The sequence below is a fragment of the Neoarius graeffei genome, chromosome 3, assembly GCF_027579695.1.
Source record: "Neoarius graeffei isolate fNeoGra1 chromosome 3, fNeoGra1.pri, whole genome shotgun sequence".
Lineage (NCBI taxonomy): Eukaryota > Metazoa > Chordata > Actinopteri > Siluriformes > Ariidae > Neoarius > Neoarius graeffei.
The window spans coordinates 114,662,822-114,685,567 of record NC_083571.1 but is presented as its reverse complement, the minus strand read 5'-3'; the positions used below and the strand labels follow the sequence as shown (position 1 = coordinate 114,685,567).

Sequence of the window (22,746 nt, the reverse complement as noted above, 5' to 3'; positions counted from 1 at the left end):
ATATATCCCTCCAGACCTGGCAACCCTGGGTGTAACATGGATAACGTAGCGATACAAACATAGTTTGTGTTCTAGTAATTTATTGGAGAAGGTCTACTTGATTGATTTGATTGATTTGCTTTTTTCGCGGGGGGGAAGCAAAATGAAATGTCTAGGTTAATATAAATCACATAACCTTTTTGTTTGTAGGTCAACATGGAACTGTATCAAATAATAAAGGGTTAATGCTTTCTCTCTCTCTCTCTCTCTCTCTCTCTCTCTCTCTCTCTCTCTCTCCAGGACGTCTCAGGTGTTGCGAGTGAGGGAGCACAAGGTTTTGGGCCCTTATGTTGATGGTCTTTCCCGTATGGCTGTGACCAGCTACAAGGTAATTCCACAACCGTTTCCTGTCAATTCAACACAGATAATTGCAGTAGTGCGACATTTTAGAGTTAACCTCGTCCTTTTATTTTCAGGACATCGAGTCTCTGATGTCAGAAGGGAACAAGTCACGCACGGTGGCCGCCACCAACATGAACGAGGAAAGTAGCCGCTCACACGCTGTCTTCAACGTCATCCTCACACACGCGATGCAAGACCTGCAGTCAAATGTGAGACACACACACACACACACACAACCTCACTGTGATGTGTGCAGGCTTGAAGTACTTGAGTCCGACTCATGCCCTGATTTTAAGGACTCGTGACTTGACTTGGACCAGGGCTGAACGATATGGACAAAATTTCATATCTCGATATTTTCCATCCAAGATGGCGCCGCAGACGGCTGCCACGGGACTTTTCTCTCTCATACTTTCTATGTTTTTGTGTAATTGTTGTGTTAATTCTTCTCCGTGCTTCACGGAATGCTGCGCTGAGGGTTTTTTTTTAATGCCTACACATTCCGGTCCTGATAGGAGCGAAATGTGTGGGTGTTTTTTCCTCTCATCTCTCATTTCTCAGCCTCTCCCTTCCTGACAAGCCTCTCTCCTGCTTTGCTTCTGCGGACTCGTCTCGTCTGAGATACCCTTCCTGCACTGTTCTCCAAATCGAAATTATGGATTTGATCAACTGGTCACTTCACGCAATTGACACAATCTTCTCGACGAGAAGTCTGGGTTCGGGGGAACCTGCCTGTCCTGCCGGAACGTTTGCAGCCGGATACACCATGGATGCCTGGGAGAAGTGGCGTGTGGTGTGCTTGGCGATTCTTTCCGTGGAGGACATTGAGGATATTTACCTATTCGGAACCATGATCACAGGATTTTTGCTGATTGGACTTGGCATTGCCCTGGTGTATCGAGATTTCCAAAGAAAAAGGCCGCACCTTGCATATAATGTCCTTTTATTGCTCAAACGCGTTTCGGCGTGTGCCTTCCTCAGTGTGCAACAATGTAACCACAAAAACACTTTTAAATACCCACACCCATTACCACACCCCATTACAACAAACCAATGACAATGAAGTATTTAGATCATGTGTCAAAATAATCCTTCGATTGGAAAAATACATTCACAAAACATTTACAGACATTATATGCATATTTACAATTATGCAATGCAGTATAGCCATCAGTACATTATTACCTTCATAAAAAACAAGTCAGGGATAGCTCTTCATTCATCCCATTCGGTATACACGTATTCAAATTAAAAATATACCACGCCTCTCGCTGTAAGAGATAGTTCTCTCTATTTCCCCCTCGTGGAGACCTGTAAACCATCTCTAGTCCCATAAATTTCAACATACTAGCGTCATGGCCAGCAGACTGGAAATGCCTTGCCACAGATGATTTTTCATCGTTTTTTCTTATTGAGCATTTATGTTCAAAAATTCTCGTTTTTAACTGTCTCTTCATTTTACCCACATAAAGTATTCCACAAGGACAAGTCAAAAGATAAACGACAAAGGTAGACAAACAAGTAATTCTTCCCTTGACTTTGTACGTTTTTCCTGTTTTGGAGTGCGTGAATTCTTTTTCTGTAAGCATAAAGTTACATGCTGCACAGTTAAAACATTTGAAATTACCTTGTGAAACACGTGGAGGAAAAGATAAAAACGGTTGAGTGAATGCAGGGAAGTGCGACCGCACTAGTTTATCACGCAGACTTGGCGCTCTTTTGTAACACTTTTTTGGCGCTCTTTTATTCCCTGCACTGACGATGGAAATGCACGTTGATAGCTGGGAAATACAGTATAATCAATTAGAAAGTCTACGAAAAAAAGAGACGAGAGCATTGCTTCACGGAAGCGTACTTTCCCAATATTGGAGAAACAAGCGTATACCTAGAGGACTACGCATCATGAAAGAACCCACTTTGGGCCGAGATGATCCTGAATTCTGTAAAAAATGGTGTGAGATTCTTAATAGGTGTTCCCTTGATTTGATGTTGTTGGTGATCGATAGCCAAAATAAGAAACTTGTCAGTGTCAAACAAGAGATTACCGACTTGGAGTCTGAGCTTAAGGCGAAATACTCTTCAGCACAATTTAAGGAACTTTTACAGAAATGTGATGAGCAGATCAATATATACAAGACGGAAACGCAACAAAAGAAGATGGAGAAATATCGACGAGACACAATGGACTATCGCAACGACAATGTCTATCCATGGCTACGGGAAAACCGTGGCTTTATTTTGACACATGATCTAAATACTTCATTGTCATTGGTTTGTTGTAATGGGGTGTGGTAATGGGTGTGGGTATTTTAAAAGTGTTTTTGTGGTTACATTGTTGCACACTGAGGAAGGCACACGCCGAAACGCGTTTGCGCAATAAAAGGACATTCTATGCAAGGTGCGGCCTTTTTCTTTGGAAATTGAGTTGCACATTTGGGTCAGCACCCTTACATTAGGAATTATTTAAGAGTGAAGCCTGCTCCAAGTAGAAAAAATACCTGGTGTATCGAGGAAATCAGTTAATGGTGGCAGCTGTTCAAAGCCCCACAAAGCTGCCCGACATGATTGAGGCGGTGGGCAGAGCTGTCGGCGCTCAGACTGTGGCTGTTCAGAATTTGAGTCGCAACATTGATAACATCATGGAGAAGTTGATGGCTTTGCAAAGAGAAATGGATCATTTTGGTGGCCAGAATGGACAAGCGGGTTAAGCGAAAAAGGACACGTCTACCCATCTTAAGTCTAAATAAATTCCAATCTTATCTTGGCTCTCCCAGCCAGCACTGCCTTCAAGGCCGTCGCTGTAGAAACGCGATTCTCCCCCTGGAGTTCACTGCAGTGAGACTCTCTCTCTCTCTCTGTGTTTTTTTTTTCCTATACTTTCTTTCTGTCTGTACTATGAAAGCTAAAGGCCAATTTATGCTGACAACCCAGTCCTCGCAGATGGCGTCTGCGAAGCCCCCCCCCTTCACAGACGCTCTGCGCGCACCTCCCAAAAATTGTGACCACCGCAGACAGCCTCGCAGACAGTGTCGCAGACAAGAGGGCTCCGATTGGTCCACTCTACATCCGCTGTACACGCACTTCCGCTTCCCTACTTTCCCGGTTTGGTTTGTTTTCACGACCGCCATTTTTAAAAACACGAGCGAAGATGGAGCAGCACGAAGAGCGGTTGATTGAGGAAGTGAGGAAGTACGTACATCTATACGACTCCAGTTCTAGTCATTATAAGTAACCGGAGGATAAACACTCCACTAACCACACCCACCAACTACTCCTAGCGATTTCGCGACTTCGCGCCCCCTTGCGTTGTGGTGGTGAATAACATCACGCACGCCTATTACGCCCCGCTCAATGATAAATTACAACTGTCTGCAAAAAGCTATCTGCGAAAGCCTTGTCGCAAGAGCATGCAGAGGCCCTTAAGTCGAACCGGAGTCAAATTCCTCGTGTGTGTAACATACCTGGCAATAAAGTGCTTCTGATTCATGCCAGATATCTCGATATCGATATGATACGATATGACTACGGGTTCGGTGAAAACCAAGCATTTTTCAGAAAAACAAAAACATCATAGTACAAAAAAATGTGGAAAGTGCAGTTTTATTTTTAAGAACTCACTGCCAGTCATCAACATTAACATAAATTACGAATAAATAAATTACAAATCAAACATTTTACTGCAGCTCTGCTTTAACAATAGGTCCCTGGTTGTGGCGAAATGATCGATTTCACGGAGCTCGGATTCAGCATTCATTTTACACTCATTATAGAGTTTCGGAACGGCCACTTGATTAAAATGTGTTCGGGATGGTATTTTATAACGCTTGTCCAGCGTCCGAACCATTTTTTTAAAGCTCTCTTTCGAGACTGTGTACACAAGTACCATGTCTTTTGCAATGTGGTATGTTATAGCGTCTGTAATTTCTTTGTCTGGTGGACGTCGACTCGTACGGTGTAACGCTACTGAACGCATCAGCAATCAAACTTTGCTTTGGCTTATTTTGGGATGACTGAAGTCCCCGGTGTTTCTCTCATTGCCATACACTCTTCGTGCAGCACGCGATGGTGTTGTTTCAGGTGGTGAAACATGTTTGTTGTGCTACCTTGTTTCGTCGCAATTTTTGCTAAGCACGACCTGCACAACACCTCACTCTGGTTAACATCGTCCTTTTTGAATCCAAAATACCTCCAAATAATGGACGATGATTTATGTTTTGGCACCGAGTCAGATTCTGCACCGCCACCGCCCGCATTATCTTCCGCACTCATTTTCTTTCTTTCTTTTTAATTTCCCCGCTGTGTCTGCAGTGTGTGTGCAAGTTGGTCTCCGTCTCCCTCACTCCCGCCCTCATATGTTTGTCATTGGTTGGCTTCAGCTGTCGATCCACAGCAAGCATGAAATAAGGTTTATGGTTGGCTGGCCTTAGCTGCGCATTCAAGGGCAATCGTAAAAATGATGTTTGTTGTGACTGCCACCGCTGTACATGCAGGGCGAGCACGGGGAGGGGAAATCGATATAGTCTATATCGTTGCTTTTTCGATATTAATATCTTGAATGTTCATATCTAGATATAGATACGATAACGATATATCGTTCAGCCCTAACTTGGACTTGACCACTGATGACTTGGACTCGGACTCGTGCATTAACTGCACTGGGACTCGTAAATTGGAGACGAGGACTCGGATTTTTTCTTTATTTTTTGTGACATGCCATAATAATTTGGCATAAGATATATTTATATCTACATTAATTTTATACTAATTTTGTGTAAGAATGTTACACCTACACGCCTTGGCGCGTGCATCAGATAGACTCTCGGGTACACTCCGGACAGCGCGCGCACCAAGCGGACTCTCGCGTGCGCCATAAATGACTCGCACCTGCACTGGATTAAGGCGCAATCAGGGTGCCGATATAAAAACTGCAAAAACACACTCACTTTGCGAAGTATTGAGTTACGTTGCTGAGACATTACCGAGCCTTATTTCCTTGTTTGGTTTCCTGATCCCTGATTTCCTGTTTCTCGTCTTTGATCCTGCCGAGTCTACGATAGCCTGTTTGTGCCTCGCTCGACCTATCGCCTGTTTCACCATTTTACGAGTTTGCCTGCCGTTCTGGATTGTCTACCGTCTTCACTTGTATTAATAAACACACCTTCTGCACTTACATCCGTCTCCCAACCGTCTCTGACAGAATACTTCACACTCCCTGATAAAGAGAAGCACATTCACCTGTTCATACGCCATGTTCAGGAACAAACTAATGTTAATGGTGCTGAAACAGACACCGTCACATGGTGCGGGTGGAGTCTTGGACTCGGACTCAATTTTCTTTAATGACTTGGACTTGAACACTGGGGACTCGAGGTTTAGTGACTCGACTATAACACTGGATGTGTGTAGTGTAGCTAGAAAAAAAGCTGAGGTAAAAACTAAGTGATCTGAGATTTTTTTTGTTTTTTCCTCTTGCCTTTGTGTGTAGACGAGTGGAGAGAAGGTGAGCAAGTTAAGTCTGGTGGATCTGGCTGGCAGCGAGCGAGCGGCTAAAACCGGAACCTCAGGAGAGAGCCTCCGAGAGGGTAGCAACATCAACAAGTCGGTTCCAATTTTTGTTTTAAACATAATTCCATATATGTTCCAGATGTTCTTTCATAGTTTTGATGCCTTCAGTATTGTTCTGCAATGTAGAAAATACAAAATACAGCAAAACCTATGAATGAGTAGGGGTGTACAAACTTTTGATTGGTACTGTAGATTGAAAAGGATTTGCAAATCGTTGCATACATTCAAATCCTTGCTTTTGGGGTTGTAGTAGTTGCAAAAGTTTGATGATTTAGTGTCTGTCCTTTTTTTTTTTTCTCTCTCTCCCTAGATCTCTCAGCACTCTGGGCCTGGTGATCTCGGCGCTGGCCGATCAGGGAACTGGAAAATGCCGGAATAAATTTGTGCCCTACAGAGACTCCGTACTCACATGGCTCCTGAAGGTACGGATCACACCCTCATCTTACACGCCCAGAAATCTCTGCTTCACTGCTTTTACAGATTAAATCCATCGCTTGGACCAACAGTTTAGTGTCTCAAGTTTGTTTTGGCGCCGTAAAGCTTCCAGCCTCCAATTTAGCATCATGTAACCTTCTGGTTGTATTTAGAGGTGAGATAAGAACACACAATGAGGATTCAGTGTCCGAATTTTGGTATTCGGAGCTATTTTAAATTAGGAATGGATCAAGTTACGGTATGAAGTATTTTTCGGGGTCGTCATGTTACAGAGCAATTTAACGCCAGTGTGAGTATCGCAGAGGAGTGTAGATCATCCTTCTACCCACTGGCACATGTTCTTTACAGGAGACTGCATCAAATTAACACAAATATTACCTTTATTTTAATCAATTCAACAAATCAAGATACATTATCAGCTGTCCCCTGCCTTCTCTGGAAACCATCACCAAATCACGGTGCCTTAGCAAAACAGCAACAACATCAAGGACAATTCTGACCCTGGTCACAAACGGTTTGCTCTCCTGCCCTCAGGGAGGCGCTACAGGAGCTTGAAAAGCAAAATGAACAGACTCAAAAAAAAAAAAAACCCACAGTTTCTTTCCCTGGGCCATCAGAACTGTGAATGCTGCAAACACCATGACTTATGACTTCATACGGTACATTAAGTGCAATAACTTTGAATTATCACTTTTTATATTTTTATTATTATTGGGTTTATGTTCATCTTGTAAATTTTATATCTGTCTCATTTATAGTTTTTTTTTAAATTATCAAATGAAGCACTTCAATTTCGTTGCACTGTGTACAATGACACAAGCATTCTATTCTATTCTATTCTATTCTATTCTATTCTACATGCAGGCTATATCCTGTGCATGTATTACAGTTTCATGACCTTGCTTTAGTGTATCATAGCTTCATTACATTTTGTGCATAAATAACTGTCTGTGCATAACATAAAGAAGTAAATAAACTACAGAACATTAGTGTGTTGGATCAAGTGCTACTTTATAAACTGGAGCCATATTGTTAATTGGCGATATACAGTATTAGACTCCGTATACGGTACTCAAGTTCCTGTGCAGACCAACTCTGAACACGCTTGCATAAATACTGGCGTTTTACATTACATTATACACCGTCTTCAAAATTTCTAACCAAATTGCTTCTTTAATAAGTTTAGTACTTGACACTGCTGGCCCTATACTGGTTACGCTGATACTGTATATCCGTCTCCTTTATTTTCTTTTCCTCATTTTTTATCCCCCGCTGGCCGAAAGGCCCAAAGGGGGATTATGTTGTGGTGATTTCCATCCGTCCATTCGTCCCGGGAAGGGTGCTCACCTTCTGAAATCAACTCCCCTCACAATTTTGGGAGGAATTTCACCAAACTTGGCAGGATTCTTTGTTATATGTCGGTAATACGCATATTGCAATTTTGTTATGGTAAATTCGGTCACGTTTTACCAGAGTTACAGCCCTTGATTAACAAAATTATACTTTGACAATTTCGAGTGTTTTCTCGTTCCGAAATCAACTCCTCTCACAATTTTTGGAGGAATTTCACAAAACTTGGCAGAAGGCTTTGTTATATGTCGGTAATACGCAGATTATTTTGTTCAAGTCTGTCGCATTTTCCCAGAGTTACAGCCCTTGATGAACAACCTTGCACTTTTACAATTTCATGAAGGTGTGCTCGCCTTCTGACATCAACTCCTCTCACAATTTTTGGATGAATTTCTCGAAGCTTGGTAAAAGGCCTTGTTATATGACGGTAATACGCAGATTGCGATTTAATTTCGTTTGTGAAATTTTTCCCAGAGTTTTGACCCTTGATTAAATAACTTGTACTTTGACAATTTCATGAGGGTGGACGTTCTTCTGAAATCAACTCCTCTCACAATTTGTGGAGGAATTTCACCAAACTTGGCAAAAGGCTTTGTTATATGATGGTTATACGCAGATTGAGATGTTGTTTAATTTGGGCAAATTTTCCCAGAGTTACGCCCTTGATTATTAACAAACTTGTACTTTGGCAATTTCATCAAGGTGTGCTTGCTTTCTGAAATCAACTTCCCTCACAATTTTTATTATCTGGGTCATTCTATGAAACCGGTGCCTTTTCCACATTGCAATTCTTAAAAAAATAATTTAAGATAAGCTATTTTTTAAGCTACTCATATTAAATATGTGACATCAGAGCCGCAAAAAATGTATTTTCCCACCTCGTGCATAAATTCCTGTTAATATTATCCTTTTTATTGTGACCCAGGTGTCATGTGTTTTACCACCCTGTAACGGACAAGATGCACTAAATTTGAAGCATAATGCATATATTAATTTCAAATCATCTTATATTTTCCTCTCACATAAATGTCCATAATATCTCATCTCATTATCTCTAGCCGCTTTATCCTGTTCTACAGGGTCGCAGGCAAGCTGGAGCCTATCCCAGCTGACTATGGGCGAAAGGCGGGGTACACCCTGGACAAGTCGCCAGGTCATCACAGGGCTGACACATAGACACAGACAACCATTCACACTCACATTCACACCTACGCTCAATTTAGAGTCACCAGTTAACCTAACCTGCATGTCTTTGGACTGTGGGGGAAACCGGAGCACCCGGAGGAAACCCACGCGGACACAAGGAGAACATGCAAACTCCGCACAGAAAGGCCCTCGCCGGCCACGGGGCTCGAACCCGGACCTTCTTGCTGTGAGGCGACAGCGCTAACCACTACACCACCGTGCCGCCTGTCCATAATATGATATTAGAAATTGCAAGTTGGGTTTTTAATCAGATGTTTATGTAATTTATATTTCTATCTCCATAACATGAATTCTCAGTGTTTTTTAATTGGTGTTTTAACAATATTGGCCATTTTACCCCATATTGTGAAATGAAAGTTACATTTGTTAATAGGCTTATTTTATCACATTATGATAAAACAGTTATTTTGGGGATATTTCACAGCATTTCCATGAATTTAAACAAAAAACACATTGTTACAGGGTGGTAAGTTATGTTACAGAGTGGTAAGTCCTGCTTTGGGTCTGTTGATTTGGTTTGTTTCCATGCATCAACATTAGTTTTATTAATTTTTCCTGGATATATGTAGGGACAGCAAATATAAGACGAGCCAAAATACATATGAAATATTTACTGATAAAAGGTTTCACAAATACAAATAAAAAAAACGTTAGTAAGTGCATTCAACATGGGCAGAATTCAGAAGATTGTTTTTTTTTTTTTTTTTAAAGATATTTTTTTGGGCTTTTTGCACCTTTTATTGGATAGGACAGTGTAGAGACAGGAAATGAGCGGGAGAGAGAGAGACGGGAAGGGATCGGGAAATGACCTCGGGCCGGAATCGAACTCGGGTCGCCCGCATTCATGGTATGGCGCCTTAACCACCTGAGCCACGACGCCCCCCAGAAGATTGTTTTTGTTGTTGTTCTTAATTTCATTTCTCATGGACCATACAAAAACATGAAGTACATTTACCTTTCGATTACGTTCATTATGTCTTATATTACATATAGTTAGTTTTTTTTTTGTTTGTTTGTTTTTTTTTTTAATCAGACATCTAATTTTTGGGTTTGTTTACCTGACATGTTTCGACGTACAACTTCCGTCTTCCTCAGAGGAAGACGGAAGTTGTACGTCGAAACATGTCAGGTAAACAAACCCAAAAATTAGATGTCTGATAAAAAAGAAAAAAAAAAACAAAAAAAAAAAAACTAACTATGAAGTACATTTAGCTTTGAAACTATTGTTTAAAACACTAACATTGCACCCTGAATCGTTAACTAACTTTTCTAACTCTAACTGATTCTAGCTGTATTTCTGACTCTAATGATGATTAGGCATGGATCAGCAAGGCAAGGCAAGTTTATTTATATAGCACATTTCATACACAATGGCAGTTCAATGTGCTTTACAGAAGTAAAAACAAAAACAGTAAACAATAGAGAAATAAAATTACATAAAATAATTTTATTTTTATTCTAAAACAATTAATTAAAAGAATTAAAAGAAAATAAGAATTAAACAATAGTAAAAATAAAATAATAAAATGAAGTAGTAGTTCAAATAGGATGAGGGGAAAAAAACAGCAGAATAGAATAAAGAATAAAATAGAATAAAGTTAAAGTAAATTTAAAACATGCAGAGAAAGTAAAGATTATAAAAAATGTGAACTCGGTGAACTCAGCATTGCGACGGGCACGAAATAATCGTTGCCGTTCTGCATTGCTCATTGGGGCCATGATCATCTGCAAATTAACATTTAAATTATGAAAATTATGATTAATGATACAAGTGAGTGTGATAAGTTTAAAGAGGGACAACTCATAACTGGTTGTTAGATTTTGTTTACATAAAAACGCAGCATTCAAACTATCTGGCTGGTATGAACTCACTGCTAATGACTCAATGAAGCTTTGATTGTATTCCCAGTGCTCTTAATAAATAAATAAATAAATAGGTTTCTGTACTTATAATAGTATGTAAATCCCTAAATATAGATACAACATTTGAATGAATTATAATCTTAATGCCACTGACAAGCCCTCATATGTTCCCTTTACCACCCTGTAACAATACAAAGTGTTAAAGGGTGGTATGTTACAGGGTGGTAAATTTCACCTCAGAATGACCTCAGCAAGTTCTGATAATAACTAACATAGCTAACAAGTGTACAATCCAGTTTACAAATCTATTGTATTTTACGAAGGATGTAATTTTATTCATGAAATTAATAAAAATTGTTTGAAAAATGTATTATATTTATGTAAATATGTTAGGTGCAAATTCCATACGGGACTTCCCGGACATGGGAAAATAGGTTGTGTATATGATAAAAAGATGAAAAAAATGTAGGATTTTTGTTTACAGTGACAGTAAAACATGCATTCTGTAATTCACAACACTTAAATAAGCAGTTTTGTTCATTTGAAATACATTTTCACAATTTCTGACATTTTTTAGAGGTCATGAAATTATGCGGACACAAAAGGCACCGGTTTCGTAGAATGACCCATCCCCCGCTGGCTGAAAGGCCCGAATGGGGATTATGTCGTGGCGATGTCCGTCCGCCCCAGGAAGGGTTCTCACCATTTTGAAATCAACTCCTCTCACAATTTTTAGAGGAATTTCACGAAACTTGGCAGGATTCTTTGTGATATGTCGATAATACGCATATTGCAATTTCGTTCAATTCAGTCGCATTTTACCAGAGTTATGGCCGAGTTGCCAGTGGGGGATATTGTGCTCTTGGAGTGCTCTTGCTTGTCTCTGTTCTATTTTTCTCAGTCCCTGTTTGCTCCCCCCCATCCCATGTCCTCTATTTTTCAGGATAGCCTGGGAGGAAACAGCCGCACGGCTATGATAGCAACTGTGAGTCCGGCTGCCGATAACTATGACGAGACGCTGTCCACGCTGCGCTACGCAGATCGAGCCAAGAGCATCGTTAACCATGCCATAATCAACGAGGACCCCAATGCCAGGATCATCCGCGAGCTCAGGGAGGAAGTGGAGAAACTCCGAGAGCAGCTCACTCAGGCTGAGGTAACTCATCTGGTCATTGGTGGATCTCTGAATGCTCGGTGTGTGTGTGTGTGTGTGTGTGTGTGTGTGTGTGTGTGTGTGTGTGTGTGTGTCTTCAGTGTATTTCTGTGCTTTATCAGTCAATGACAGCCCAGGAGCTGAAGGAGAGGCTGGAGGAGTCCGAGAAGTTGATCCAGGAGAGGACGATCACATGGGAGGAGAAGCTCAGGAAGACTGAGGAGATTGCGCAGGTAGCACAAGGACAAAACCACGCTAATTTAATACAAGAAGGAAATGATGAGGTGATCGATCAAACTCGATATATCTCTCTATCAGGAGAGGCAGAGGCAGCTAGAGAATTTAGGAATCTCTCTTCAGTGTTCTGGTATCAGGATGGTGGAAGATAAGTCATTTCTGGTGAACCTCAACGCAGATCCGGCCCTCAACGAGCTCCTCGTCTACTATTTAAAGGTGAGCCGTTCTTCCGGATACATTTAAAAGTTTTCATGAAAATTGTTTGGAATGACGTGTTCTGATATGAAGGATCTTTTTACAGTGCAGAATGTTCGCCAGTAGGAGTTGAAATGCAGCAAGTTTACTATGGAATCAATTTTGTGCCAAAATGTTCATACAATACTTTTGAAATATCAAACAAAAACGACAAATCAAAATACAAAAAAACAAAAAAAGTCAATTTTTTTAGACTGGCAAACAAATTATTCGTGTAATCGTGCAAAATATCAGTCTATTACCTTTCAGAAACCTTTTATTTTTGTTCCGCGTCTTTCCCAGTTTTGTTTGACGTAATTTATTTAGGTTGCGATTCCAGCTTTCTCGTTTGCGCTCCCCGACTTTTTGCTTGCAGTTTTGGCACAAACTTGACGTGTGGGTGGGCTGTCCAGGAATGCATTCCCATTGGCTAACTTGTGTTTGACTGACAGCTACGCTCAGCCATTCCCTACTCGGATTCTGGCGGACTGTTTGACGAGTGGCCGATCCATTGACGGTAAACAAGGATCAAGTGGACTTCAGTGGCGACTATGATATTGAATTAATTCAACAAAGTGTAAATTCAATATCATAGTCGCCACTGAAGTCCACTCCATCCTTGTTTACCGTCAATGGATCGGTCACTCGTCAAACAGTCCGCCAGAATCCGAGTAGGGAATGGCTGAGCGTAGCTGTCAGTCAAACACAAGTTAGCCAATGGGAATGCATTCCTGGACAGCCCACCCACACGTCAAGTTTGTGCCAAAACTGCAAGCAAAAAGTCAGGGAGCGCAAACGAGAAAGCTGGAATCGCAACCAAAATAAATTACGTCAAACAAAACTGAGAAAGACGCGGAACAAAAATAAAAGGTTTCTGAAGAGTAACAGACTGATATTTTGCACGATTACACGAATAATTTGTTTGCCAGTCTAAAAAAATTGACTTTTTTTTTTGTATTTTGATTTGTCGTTTTTGTTTGATATTTCAAAAGTATTGTATGAACATTTTGGCACAAAATTGATTCCATAGTTTACAATCATCAAAAATCCTCATGAGAATTTCATCATTTTTCTCTTGATTTAAATCAGAATCAGAATCAGAAACACATTTATTGCCAGGTATGTGGACACACACGAGGAATTTGACTCCGGTTCACTTAGCTCTCATAGTACAAACAGATAAAAAAAAAAAAAAGCGTAGACACAAAACAAACAAAGAAGCAAACAACAACAACAAAAATAGGTGCATAGTGCAAAGTAATCCAGGTAAGTCAAGTATGGAATAGTTAAATATAAAGTATACAGTGTGCTCAGAATGACGGTATAAGTGTTCAGATATTTTACAAGTGATATTACTGATATATGAATCTGGATTTTAGCTGTTCATCACAGAAAGGATTTTCTGTTTTAGTGCAATATGGTGCATAGTGCAAAGATGAAATAGTAAATATAAATAAGTATAAATATAATTGGGGTGGGAATAGATTTAAAAAAATAATCTAATTAATTACAGGCTTTGTAATTAATTAATCTTAATTAATCTCAATTAATCGCACTACCGTATTTGCCCCAAAAGCAACATTTATTTTACAACCCCGATTCCAAAAGAGTTGGGACAAAGTACAAATTGTAAATAAAAACGGAATGCAATGATGTGGAAGTTTCAAAATTCCATATTTTATTCAGAATAGAACATAGATGACATATCAAATGTTTAAACTGAGAAAATGTATCATTTAAAGAGAAAAATTAGGTGATTTTAAATTTCATGACAACAACACATCTCAAAAAAGTTGGGACAAGGCCATGTTTACCACTGTGAGACATCCCCTTTTCTCTTTACAACAGTCTGTAAACGTCTGGGGACTGAGGAGACAAGTTGCTCAAGTTTAGGGATAGGAATGTTAACCCATTCTTGTCTAATGTAGGATTCTAGTTGCTCAACTGTCTTAGGTCTTTTTTGTCGTATCTTCCGTTTTATGATGCGCCAAATGTTTTCTATGGGTGAAAGATCTGGACTGCAGGCTGGCCAGTTCAGTACCCGGACCCTTCTTCTACGCAGCCATGATGCTGTAATTGATGCAGTATGTGGTTTGGCATTGTCATGTTGGAAAATGCAAGGTCTTCCCTGAAAGAGACGTCGTCTGGATGGGAGCATATGTTGCTCTAGAACAGGGGTGTCCAAACTGATCCATAAAGGGCCGTGTGGCTGCAGGTTTTCATTCCAGCCATGCAGCAGCACACCTGATTTGGCTTATTCAATCAACTGACACACCCACCCTTTAATCAAGGGTGGGTGTGGCTGCAAGTATTTGACTGTGTGAAGACAGTTCAGTTGATTTGAATGAGCCAAGTCAGGTGTGCTGCTGCATGGCTGGAATGAAAACCTACAGCCACACGGCCCTTTATGGATAAGTTTGGACACCCCTGCTCTAGAACCTGGATATACCTTTCAGCATTGATGGTGTCTTTCCAGATGTGTAAGCTGCCCATGCCACACGCACTAATGCAACCCCATACCATCAGAGATGCAGGCTTCTGAACTGAGCGCTGATAACAACTCGGGTCGTCCTTCTCCTCTTTAGTCCGAATGACACGGCGTCCCTGATTTCCATAAAGAACTTCAAATTTTGATTCGTCTGACCACAGAACAGTTTTCCACTTTGCCACAGTCCATTTTAAATGAGCCTTGGCCCAGAGAAGACGTCTGCGCTTCTGGATCATGTTTAGATACGGCTTCTTCTTTGAACTATAGAGTTTTAGCTGGCAATGGCGGATGGCACGGTGAATTGTGTTCACAGATAATGTTCTCTGGAAATATTCCTGAGCCCATTTTGTGATTTCCAATACAGAAGCATGCCTGTATGTGATGCAGTGCCGTCTAAGGGCCAGAAGATCACGGGCACCCAGAATGGTTTTCCGGCCTTGACCCTTACGCACAGAGATTCTTCCAGATTCTCTGAATCTTTTGATGATATTATGCACTGTAGATGATGATATGTTCAAACTCTTTGCAATTTTACACTGTCGAACTCCTTTCTGATATTGCTCCACTATTTGTCGGTGCAGAATTAGGGGGGCGGCACGGTGGTGTAGTGGTTAGCGCTGTCGCCTCACAGCAAGAAGGTCCTGGGTTCGAGCCCCGGGGCTGGCGAGGGCCTTTCTGTGTGGAGTTTGCATGTTCTCCGCGTGGGTTTCCTCCGGGTGCTCCGGTTTCCCCCACAGTCCAAAGACATGCAGGTTAGGTTAACTGGTGACTCTAAATTGAGCGTAGGTGTGAATGGTTGTCTGTGTCTATGTGTCAGCCCTGTGATGACCTGGCGACTTGTCCAGGGTGTACCCCGCCTTTCGCCCGTAGTCAGCTGGGATAGGCTCCAGCTTGCCTGCGACCCTGTAGAAGGATAAAGCGGCTAGAGATGATGAGATGAGATGAGAATTAGGGGGATTGGTGATCCTCTTCCCATCTTTACTTCTGAGAGCCGCTGCCACTCCAAGATGCTCTTTTTATACCCAGTCATGTTAATGACCTATTGCCAATTGACCTAATGAGTTGCAATTTGGTCCTCCAGCTGTTCCTTTTTTGTCCCTTTAACTTTTCCAGCCTCTTATTGCCCCTGTCCCAACTTTTTTGAGATGTGTTGCTGTCATGAAATTTCAAATGAGCCAATATTTGGCATGAAATTTCAAAATGTCTCACTTTCGACATTTGATATGTTGTCTATGTTCTATTGTGAATACAATATCAGTTTTTGAGATTTGTACATTATTGCATTCCGTTTTTATTTACAATGTGTACTTTGTCCCAACTTTTTTGGAATCGGGGTTGTATGTAACTAAATAATATGTGAAGAGTTCAAATAATACACGGACATGATTTTTAGATTCAAGCTCATTTAATGGCTGTAAACAATAAATTGCATTTCATTTTGCAGTACTAAACAAAGGTAAGGTCCCTGTCCAAAATTGAAGAGACTAAGGTTTAAGTGGCTTTAAAAAGTGTCTTGGAAAAAACAAATTGCATTTAATTTCAAAATAGTAAACAAAGGTCCCTGTCCAAAATTGAAGAGACTAAAGTTTCAGTGCCATTTTACTAACCATTTTAGTTGTTACCTTCTGGATCACACGCCGCAATCTGCAATACATCTCGTAGACCCTTGTCTTCTACCACAGATAGCGGTCTGCAGTCCAGGGCAATCCACTTGGCCAGCATGTTCGTTAAATTTTCCGATGTTGCCCTGCTCATTTTCTTCTGGGATCCAGCCATTTCTTCGAGTTTGCACTGCTGACCAGAACTGCTACCTCGAGCTGCAGCTGTTTCAGTAATCGCGGTGACATGCTTGGCATTTAAGTGGTACCGTAAAGTCGACGAGCTTCTGTGATAAGCAAACTCCTTTCTGCATAGTTTGCAATAAACTGTGGTTTTATCAACAGTTCCATCGGGTCGTTTTTTGAATATAAATTTACCGTCCAGCAGACCCGGCGCGCTTTCAAGCTCCATTGCTGTAACTGGAACTGTGTGCGTCAGTACATTTGTCGCACCATAACACGGTGCACCAACAACGGTTCCAGGTTGTTTGGCATGCAAACTGCGATAAACTTCATTAAAAATATTAACGCATTAATTTGTTTGAAATTAATTAATCTTAACGCGTTAATGTCCCACCCCTAAATATAATATAAGTAACAGTGAGCACAGAATGACAGTATGAGTGTGCAGATATTTTGCAAGTGATATTGCTGATATATAAATCTGGATTTTAGCTGTTCATCACAGAGACAGACTGAGGGAAGAAACTGTTCTTGTGTCTGGTTGTTTTTGCATACAGTGATCTATATCGCCTCCCTGAGGGGAGAAGATTAAACAGTTTATGACCAGGGTGTGATGGGTCTGCAGAGATGTTACCTGCCCGTTTCCTGACTCTGGACAAGTATAGGTCTTGGATGGAGGGCAGGTTGACACCAATAATTTTCTCTGCAGACCTTATTGTCCGTTGCAGTCAGTCTTAAATTAGATTTGTTAAACAAAATCATCATCATTCTTTGCCCATTCAAGACAAAACGGTTCCGAGTGGCTGAAAGTAGTCGGGATGATTTACACCTAGCGCTAGGGTGCCACTCAAAAATGAAGTTTCTAATTTTCATTGTCCCACCCCCTAAATGTGTTCATAATGTGAAAAGAAAAAATGTGACAAAGTGTGGATGTATTATAATATTTACTGGTAGCGCAACAGTTCCAAAGTTATACAATATGTGTAATTTTCCGAAAAATTCTGATATAATCATCTCATCTCATCTCATTATCTCTAGCCGCTTTATCCTGTTCTACAGGGTCGCAGGCGAGCTGGAGCCTATCCCAGCTGACTACGGGCGAAAGGCGGGGTACACCCTGGACAAGTCGCCAGGTCATCACAGGGCTGACACATAGACACAGACAACCATTCACACTCACATTCACACCTACGGTCAATTTAGAGTCACCAGTTAACGTAACCTGCATGTCTTTGGACTGTGAGGGAAACCGGAGCACCCGGAGGAAACCCACGCGGACACGGGGAGAACATGCGAACTCCGCACAGAAAGGCCCTCGCCGGCCACGGGGCTCGAACCCGGACCTTCTTGCTGTGAGGCGACAGCGCTAACCACTACACTACCGTGCCGCCTGATATAATCATATAATGTTAAATTTAACATAAAAAAACAGAATACTGCAGAAATCATGAAAATCAAACAGTTACTAGCAGTTACTTCAAAAGTCAACAAATGATTTTTGAACACTAACAGATTAACACAAACAGTGACCAAAATGTCACAGTGAGTGCGTTTACCGTACATGCACATAGAGGAAAATCGAATTTCTGCCGTAGCTCGACTGAAATCGAAGTTCTAAATGCCATGGATACACCTTAGCTCGGCTGAAATCGAAACAAACTGGATTTCTCGTAATCGAGCTACGCGACCTAGATTATGCGATTGTAGCCGAGCTACTTGGTGCATGTAAACCCTATCGAGCTACGTAGTCGAGCTACTTACTTCCCTTCCGGAAGTGACGAGTGACGAGACCACAAGCAGGAAACACAACAGCCTCGGTCGGCATGACAACAGTAGTAGTAGCGAGCAGCAAAAGAGGTCAGGAGGAACAAGGAGACAAAAAACAAAAACAATTGAACTTTTTGTGTGTTTATTAAGACATAAGTTAAATTGTAAGCAAAAAATGGACTTTAAAAAAAATATACAATTGTGCAAAATAAGTTGTCTTACAAAACAGTGGTCTGTGCAGGACAGTTTGTAGCCAACAGGTGGCAATGACATGTGGTGTGAATGTAAAGTGGAAATCACTCCTCTTCTTCATGACGACAACCGGAAGTGTACCAACACGATGGGGCGTGTAGCGCCACCTGTGGCTCGGGTGCACAATGTACCTCACACAATAGCTCGATTTCCTTGTGTGCATGTAGGATTGGATTTCTCTGGCACCCCTGCTGGGACCCTTTGCTTGATTACCGACAGTAGCTCGATTTGGATGTGCATGTAAACGCACTGAGTGTAATTTAGTTGTCCGCAATTTAGTTGTCAACAGCAGCTGCAGTGAGTGCAGTCAAGGTGGATTTGTTACTGTTTGGAAAGTCATGGCGGTGTTTCTCCACAACTTGCAACAAGAACTGTTTTTGTTCTTCTTGATTGGTCAGGACTCCACTGAACGCCTGAATCAGGGCCACCCCTTGCTCAGCTGCATCGTTGACGACTTTCAGACTTCTCACTTTCTGTTGGCCAACAACGTGACCATTGTCACTGCTCCATGTATCTGGACTGTTCATGAGGAATTTCTGTGGCATGTTAAAGGCTGGGCGGCACGGTGGTGTAGTGGTTAGCGCTGTCGCCTCACAGCAAGAAGGTCCTGGGTTCGAGCCCCGGGGCCGGCGAGGGCCTTTCTGTGTGGAGTTTGCATGTTCTCCCAGTGTCCGCGTGGGTTTCCTCCGGGTGCTCCGGTTTCCCCCACAGTCCAAAGACATGCAGGTTAGGTTAACTGGTGACTCTAAGTTGACCGTAGGTGTGAATGTGAGTGTGAATGGTTGTCTGTGTCTATGTGTCAGCCCTGTGATGACCTGGCGACTTGTCCAGGGTGTACCCCGCCTTTCGCCCGTAGTCAGCTGGGATAGGCTCCAGCTTGCCTGCGACCCTGTAGAACAGGATAAAGCGGCTAGAGATGATGAGAATGATAATGAGATGTTAAAGGCTGTGAAAAGCTGCTTGGTGTGTTGTGATACAAAGTCAAACAACTGCTTCTGAGGTACTGTGGGGTTGAAGGCGATGCGTCGAGGATATGTTGTTTTCTTGTCAAGGGCTTTCACCATGGCTGACTTCACCTCAGCTGATGCTGCAGAGTCAAAGAATGCTAAACCGACCAGGATTTCACTTAAGTACCACAAGTGTCCAGAGAATGATTGATTTTTTATTGCAGCTATTGTTTCTTGTAGCTCTCCAGCTCACGCAGCAGCTGCAAATCATTCTGCGGAGCAGATGATGCACATGCGCATGTGAACCAGGCTTTTAGGTAGACCTTTATCACAAACGTGTTGAATAAGAGTGTGAATACACGCATGCAACAGCTACTGAATAGTTACTCTATGAAAACATTTCAGCCCATTGAGCTACCAAAAAAATATGCATATATTTGTATGAAACTTGGAGTAATTACTATGCTTCATAAAAGGAACAAAATGAGAGGGTGGGACCTGGAAAACACTGAAACAAATTTTTGGCCATTAGACTCCGTGGCACCCTAACCTAGCGCACACAAACCTAAAAATCAGCTGAATAAATAATTTCCCAATATATCGAGGATGAGTAATATAGTCTATAAAGGCAGATGTGGTATAAAGAACTAGTGGAGTGTGTGTTTTTTTTTTTTTTTTAAATTGGTAGGTATCTGTTCTTATCCCTCAATAACATTCGTGTTATTTAGCAGAGGCTCTTATTCAGAGTGACATACAGCATACCAGAGCAGCAGTTCAGGGTTCGGTGCCTTGCTCAAGGGCACTTCAGCTATTCCTGCTGGTCCAGGGAATCAAACTGGTGACCTTTTGGTCCCAAAGCTGCTTCTCTAACCTTTAGGCCATGGCTTCCCCATATGTACTAGCCAAGTCAGTGGTTGTTAGGACGTACCACTAGGGGTATACACCTGTTACTATCTGAATAAAAATCTGTGGCCTCACGTCTCTGAGGAAGCTTGTGTGATGGGGAGAGTTAGCGAGTGTGTTGGAATTAGCAAATGACCAAATTTTGGAGAAGACTAAAGGGAAAATATATACAGGGGAAAATATATAGTGTATCATTACAAGATGATAATTTCTGTGCAAGGTTTTTGTTTGTTTGTTTTTTGTTTTTTTAAATCCCCTTTCCGAAGGGGGGGGGTTATACTGGTTTACCTCTGTCTGTCCGTATCTCCGGCCTTCCAAAACACCCTTTTTCTCAGCATCCACAAATCATAGCCACTTGGTTCTTGGTACAAAACTTCAGCTTGGGGTTCTATACCGTGTATACCATTTTCAGGTCTGTCCCACATTGACTTCCTGTTTACCGACGTAATGTATTTACAAAATTTTTGTAACATTTTTCTCAGCAACTACAAATCACAGCTGCTTGATATTTGGTACCGAGCTTCAGCTTGGCGTTCTATACCATGTATACCGTTTTCAGGTCTGTTGCACATCGACTTCCTGTTTACCAACTGAATGTATTTACGAAACACACGGGGTGGATTTTGGCGCTATTTCAAAATGACAGTTTACCAGGATGAGACGCTGCTCTTTACTTACTGGTTTCAGGGTTCATTATTTGTTGAAGTCAACATTCATAAGTGTCCTATTCCTTCGATTGCTTGCGTTCTGATACAAGCGAGAGCGGGGGGGGGATACGTAAGAGAGCAGGAGCTCATAGATGATCTTGTACTAATTTCAATGTTTTGATTTTGGAGCTGATTTTTTTTTTTTTTAAAATCTCAATGACCGTCTCGGAAGTTCTTCATATCAAACCTTTGAGTCGTCATGGGGGACATGATCACCTGCAAGAAAACTGAATAATTTAGAACAGTATCTTTGGATTTGCTTTAATGACTGGTAAGATGATTAATTAGTAAGGTAAAATAAGTTCGTAAAGAATTAAATTAGACTTTAGAATATCAGAAGGTGTCTTAAAGTGAACGTAATGCCTTATTGTAATGCTTTAAAATGAGTACGTCATTAGTTATGACCAAAATGAATTAATAAAGCTGGGGGGAAAATATAAATTATTTGTTATTTTATTATCAAGCTCAAAACTATCGATAAATCGTGGTGTCCGGATCCTGGAAAAACGCAGCCTTGCCTCAGGGTCTAATCTCGCGTGATGTCACAGTGGAACCGCGGTTATCTGGGTCATTTCTGTTCATCTGACTCCGTGCTTGTTTACTCGCTGAAATTGGATATTGTTGTTGGAATCTTACAAAAATAACGATATGAAAGTGCTACGTTGTGTTTGGATGTTCAAATCCATCTACAACAGGAGATTCAGTTCACCAATTTCCGTGAAATGACACTAATCTAAAGCGGCAGTGGGTGGGGTTTGTGCAAACGAAGCAGGCAGATTTTGTGTCGATTTCCGACTAATAATGAATCTGATTGATTCATCAAGTGTTCATCACCGCCAGAACGACCACATGGGAATTACTGGAGCAAAAAACAAACCCATTGATTTAATAAATGAGATTTGATCTGACGTTTGGACAGTTCGTCGATTTCCGTTATCTCTCACACACACAGTGTGCACCAGACGCAGGATTATGAGCAACATTTACACGCTCACAAGGTCTGATCACATCATATCTGATGCACTTCAACAGGAAGAAAAAATGTTAGCGTGTGCAATAATTAATTATTCACTGAAACGTGTTAAATGCTTTCAGATTGCAGTATTACAAAACTCGATTTGTTTTTAATTTTGTTCAGGAAAGCATGATGAAAGGTAACCACCACGTTCTGCACATACAGAGCCTAATCTAGGGCGCGTAATACGTGTTTTTTTATCTGTCTGTCGCACATCCACTTTTTGGGCACGAGAGTGATATCGCGTATCTGTTGCGCATTTATAAGTAGAGAGCGTGTAGTCGCGTTTTACTGAATCTTGTGTGCGTATCAATTTGTCAGCACCCGCTAGCAAGCACTGTGGTAAATATAGCGTTGTTTACACACCAATCGGAAAATATCGGAAAGGACCGAAGTACCGTATTTTCTGGACTATAGAGCGCACCTGTATATAAGCCGCATCCACTCTATTTTTAAAAAAAA

At 41.4% G+C, this 22,746-nt stretch overlaps 1 protein-coding gene across 5 annotated transcripts in view; it reads left to right on the top strand.

The window, feature by feature from the left end:
* LOC132883856 (kinesin-like protein KIF13B) overlaps positions 1-22,746 on the top strand; it is a 164,751-nt gene that overhangs the window by 50,967 nt on the left and 91,038 nt on the right. For all 5 annotated transcript variants that reach the window (XM_060917922.1, XM_060917924.1, XM_060917921.1 and 2 more), the window contains 7 exons: positions 280-367; positions 456-590; positions 5,867-5,979; positions 6,257-6,368; positions 11,744-11,956; positions 12,076-12,186; positions 12,272-12,406. In XM_060917922.1, the coding sequence (XP_060773905.1) occupies positions 280-367; positions 456-590; positions 5,867-5,979; positions 6,257-6,368; positions 11,744-11,956; positions 12,076-12,186; positions 12,272-12,406 (907 nt within the window). The remainder of the gene's footprint in view (positions 1-279; positions 368-455; positions 591-5,866; positions 5,980-6,256; positions 6,369-11,743; positions 11,957-12,075; positions 12,187-12,271; positions 12,407-22,746) is intronic.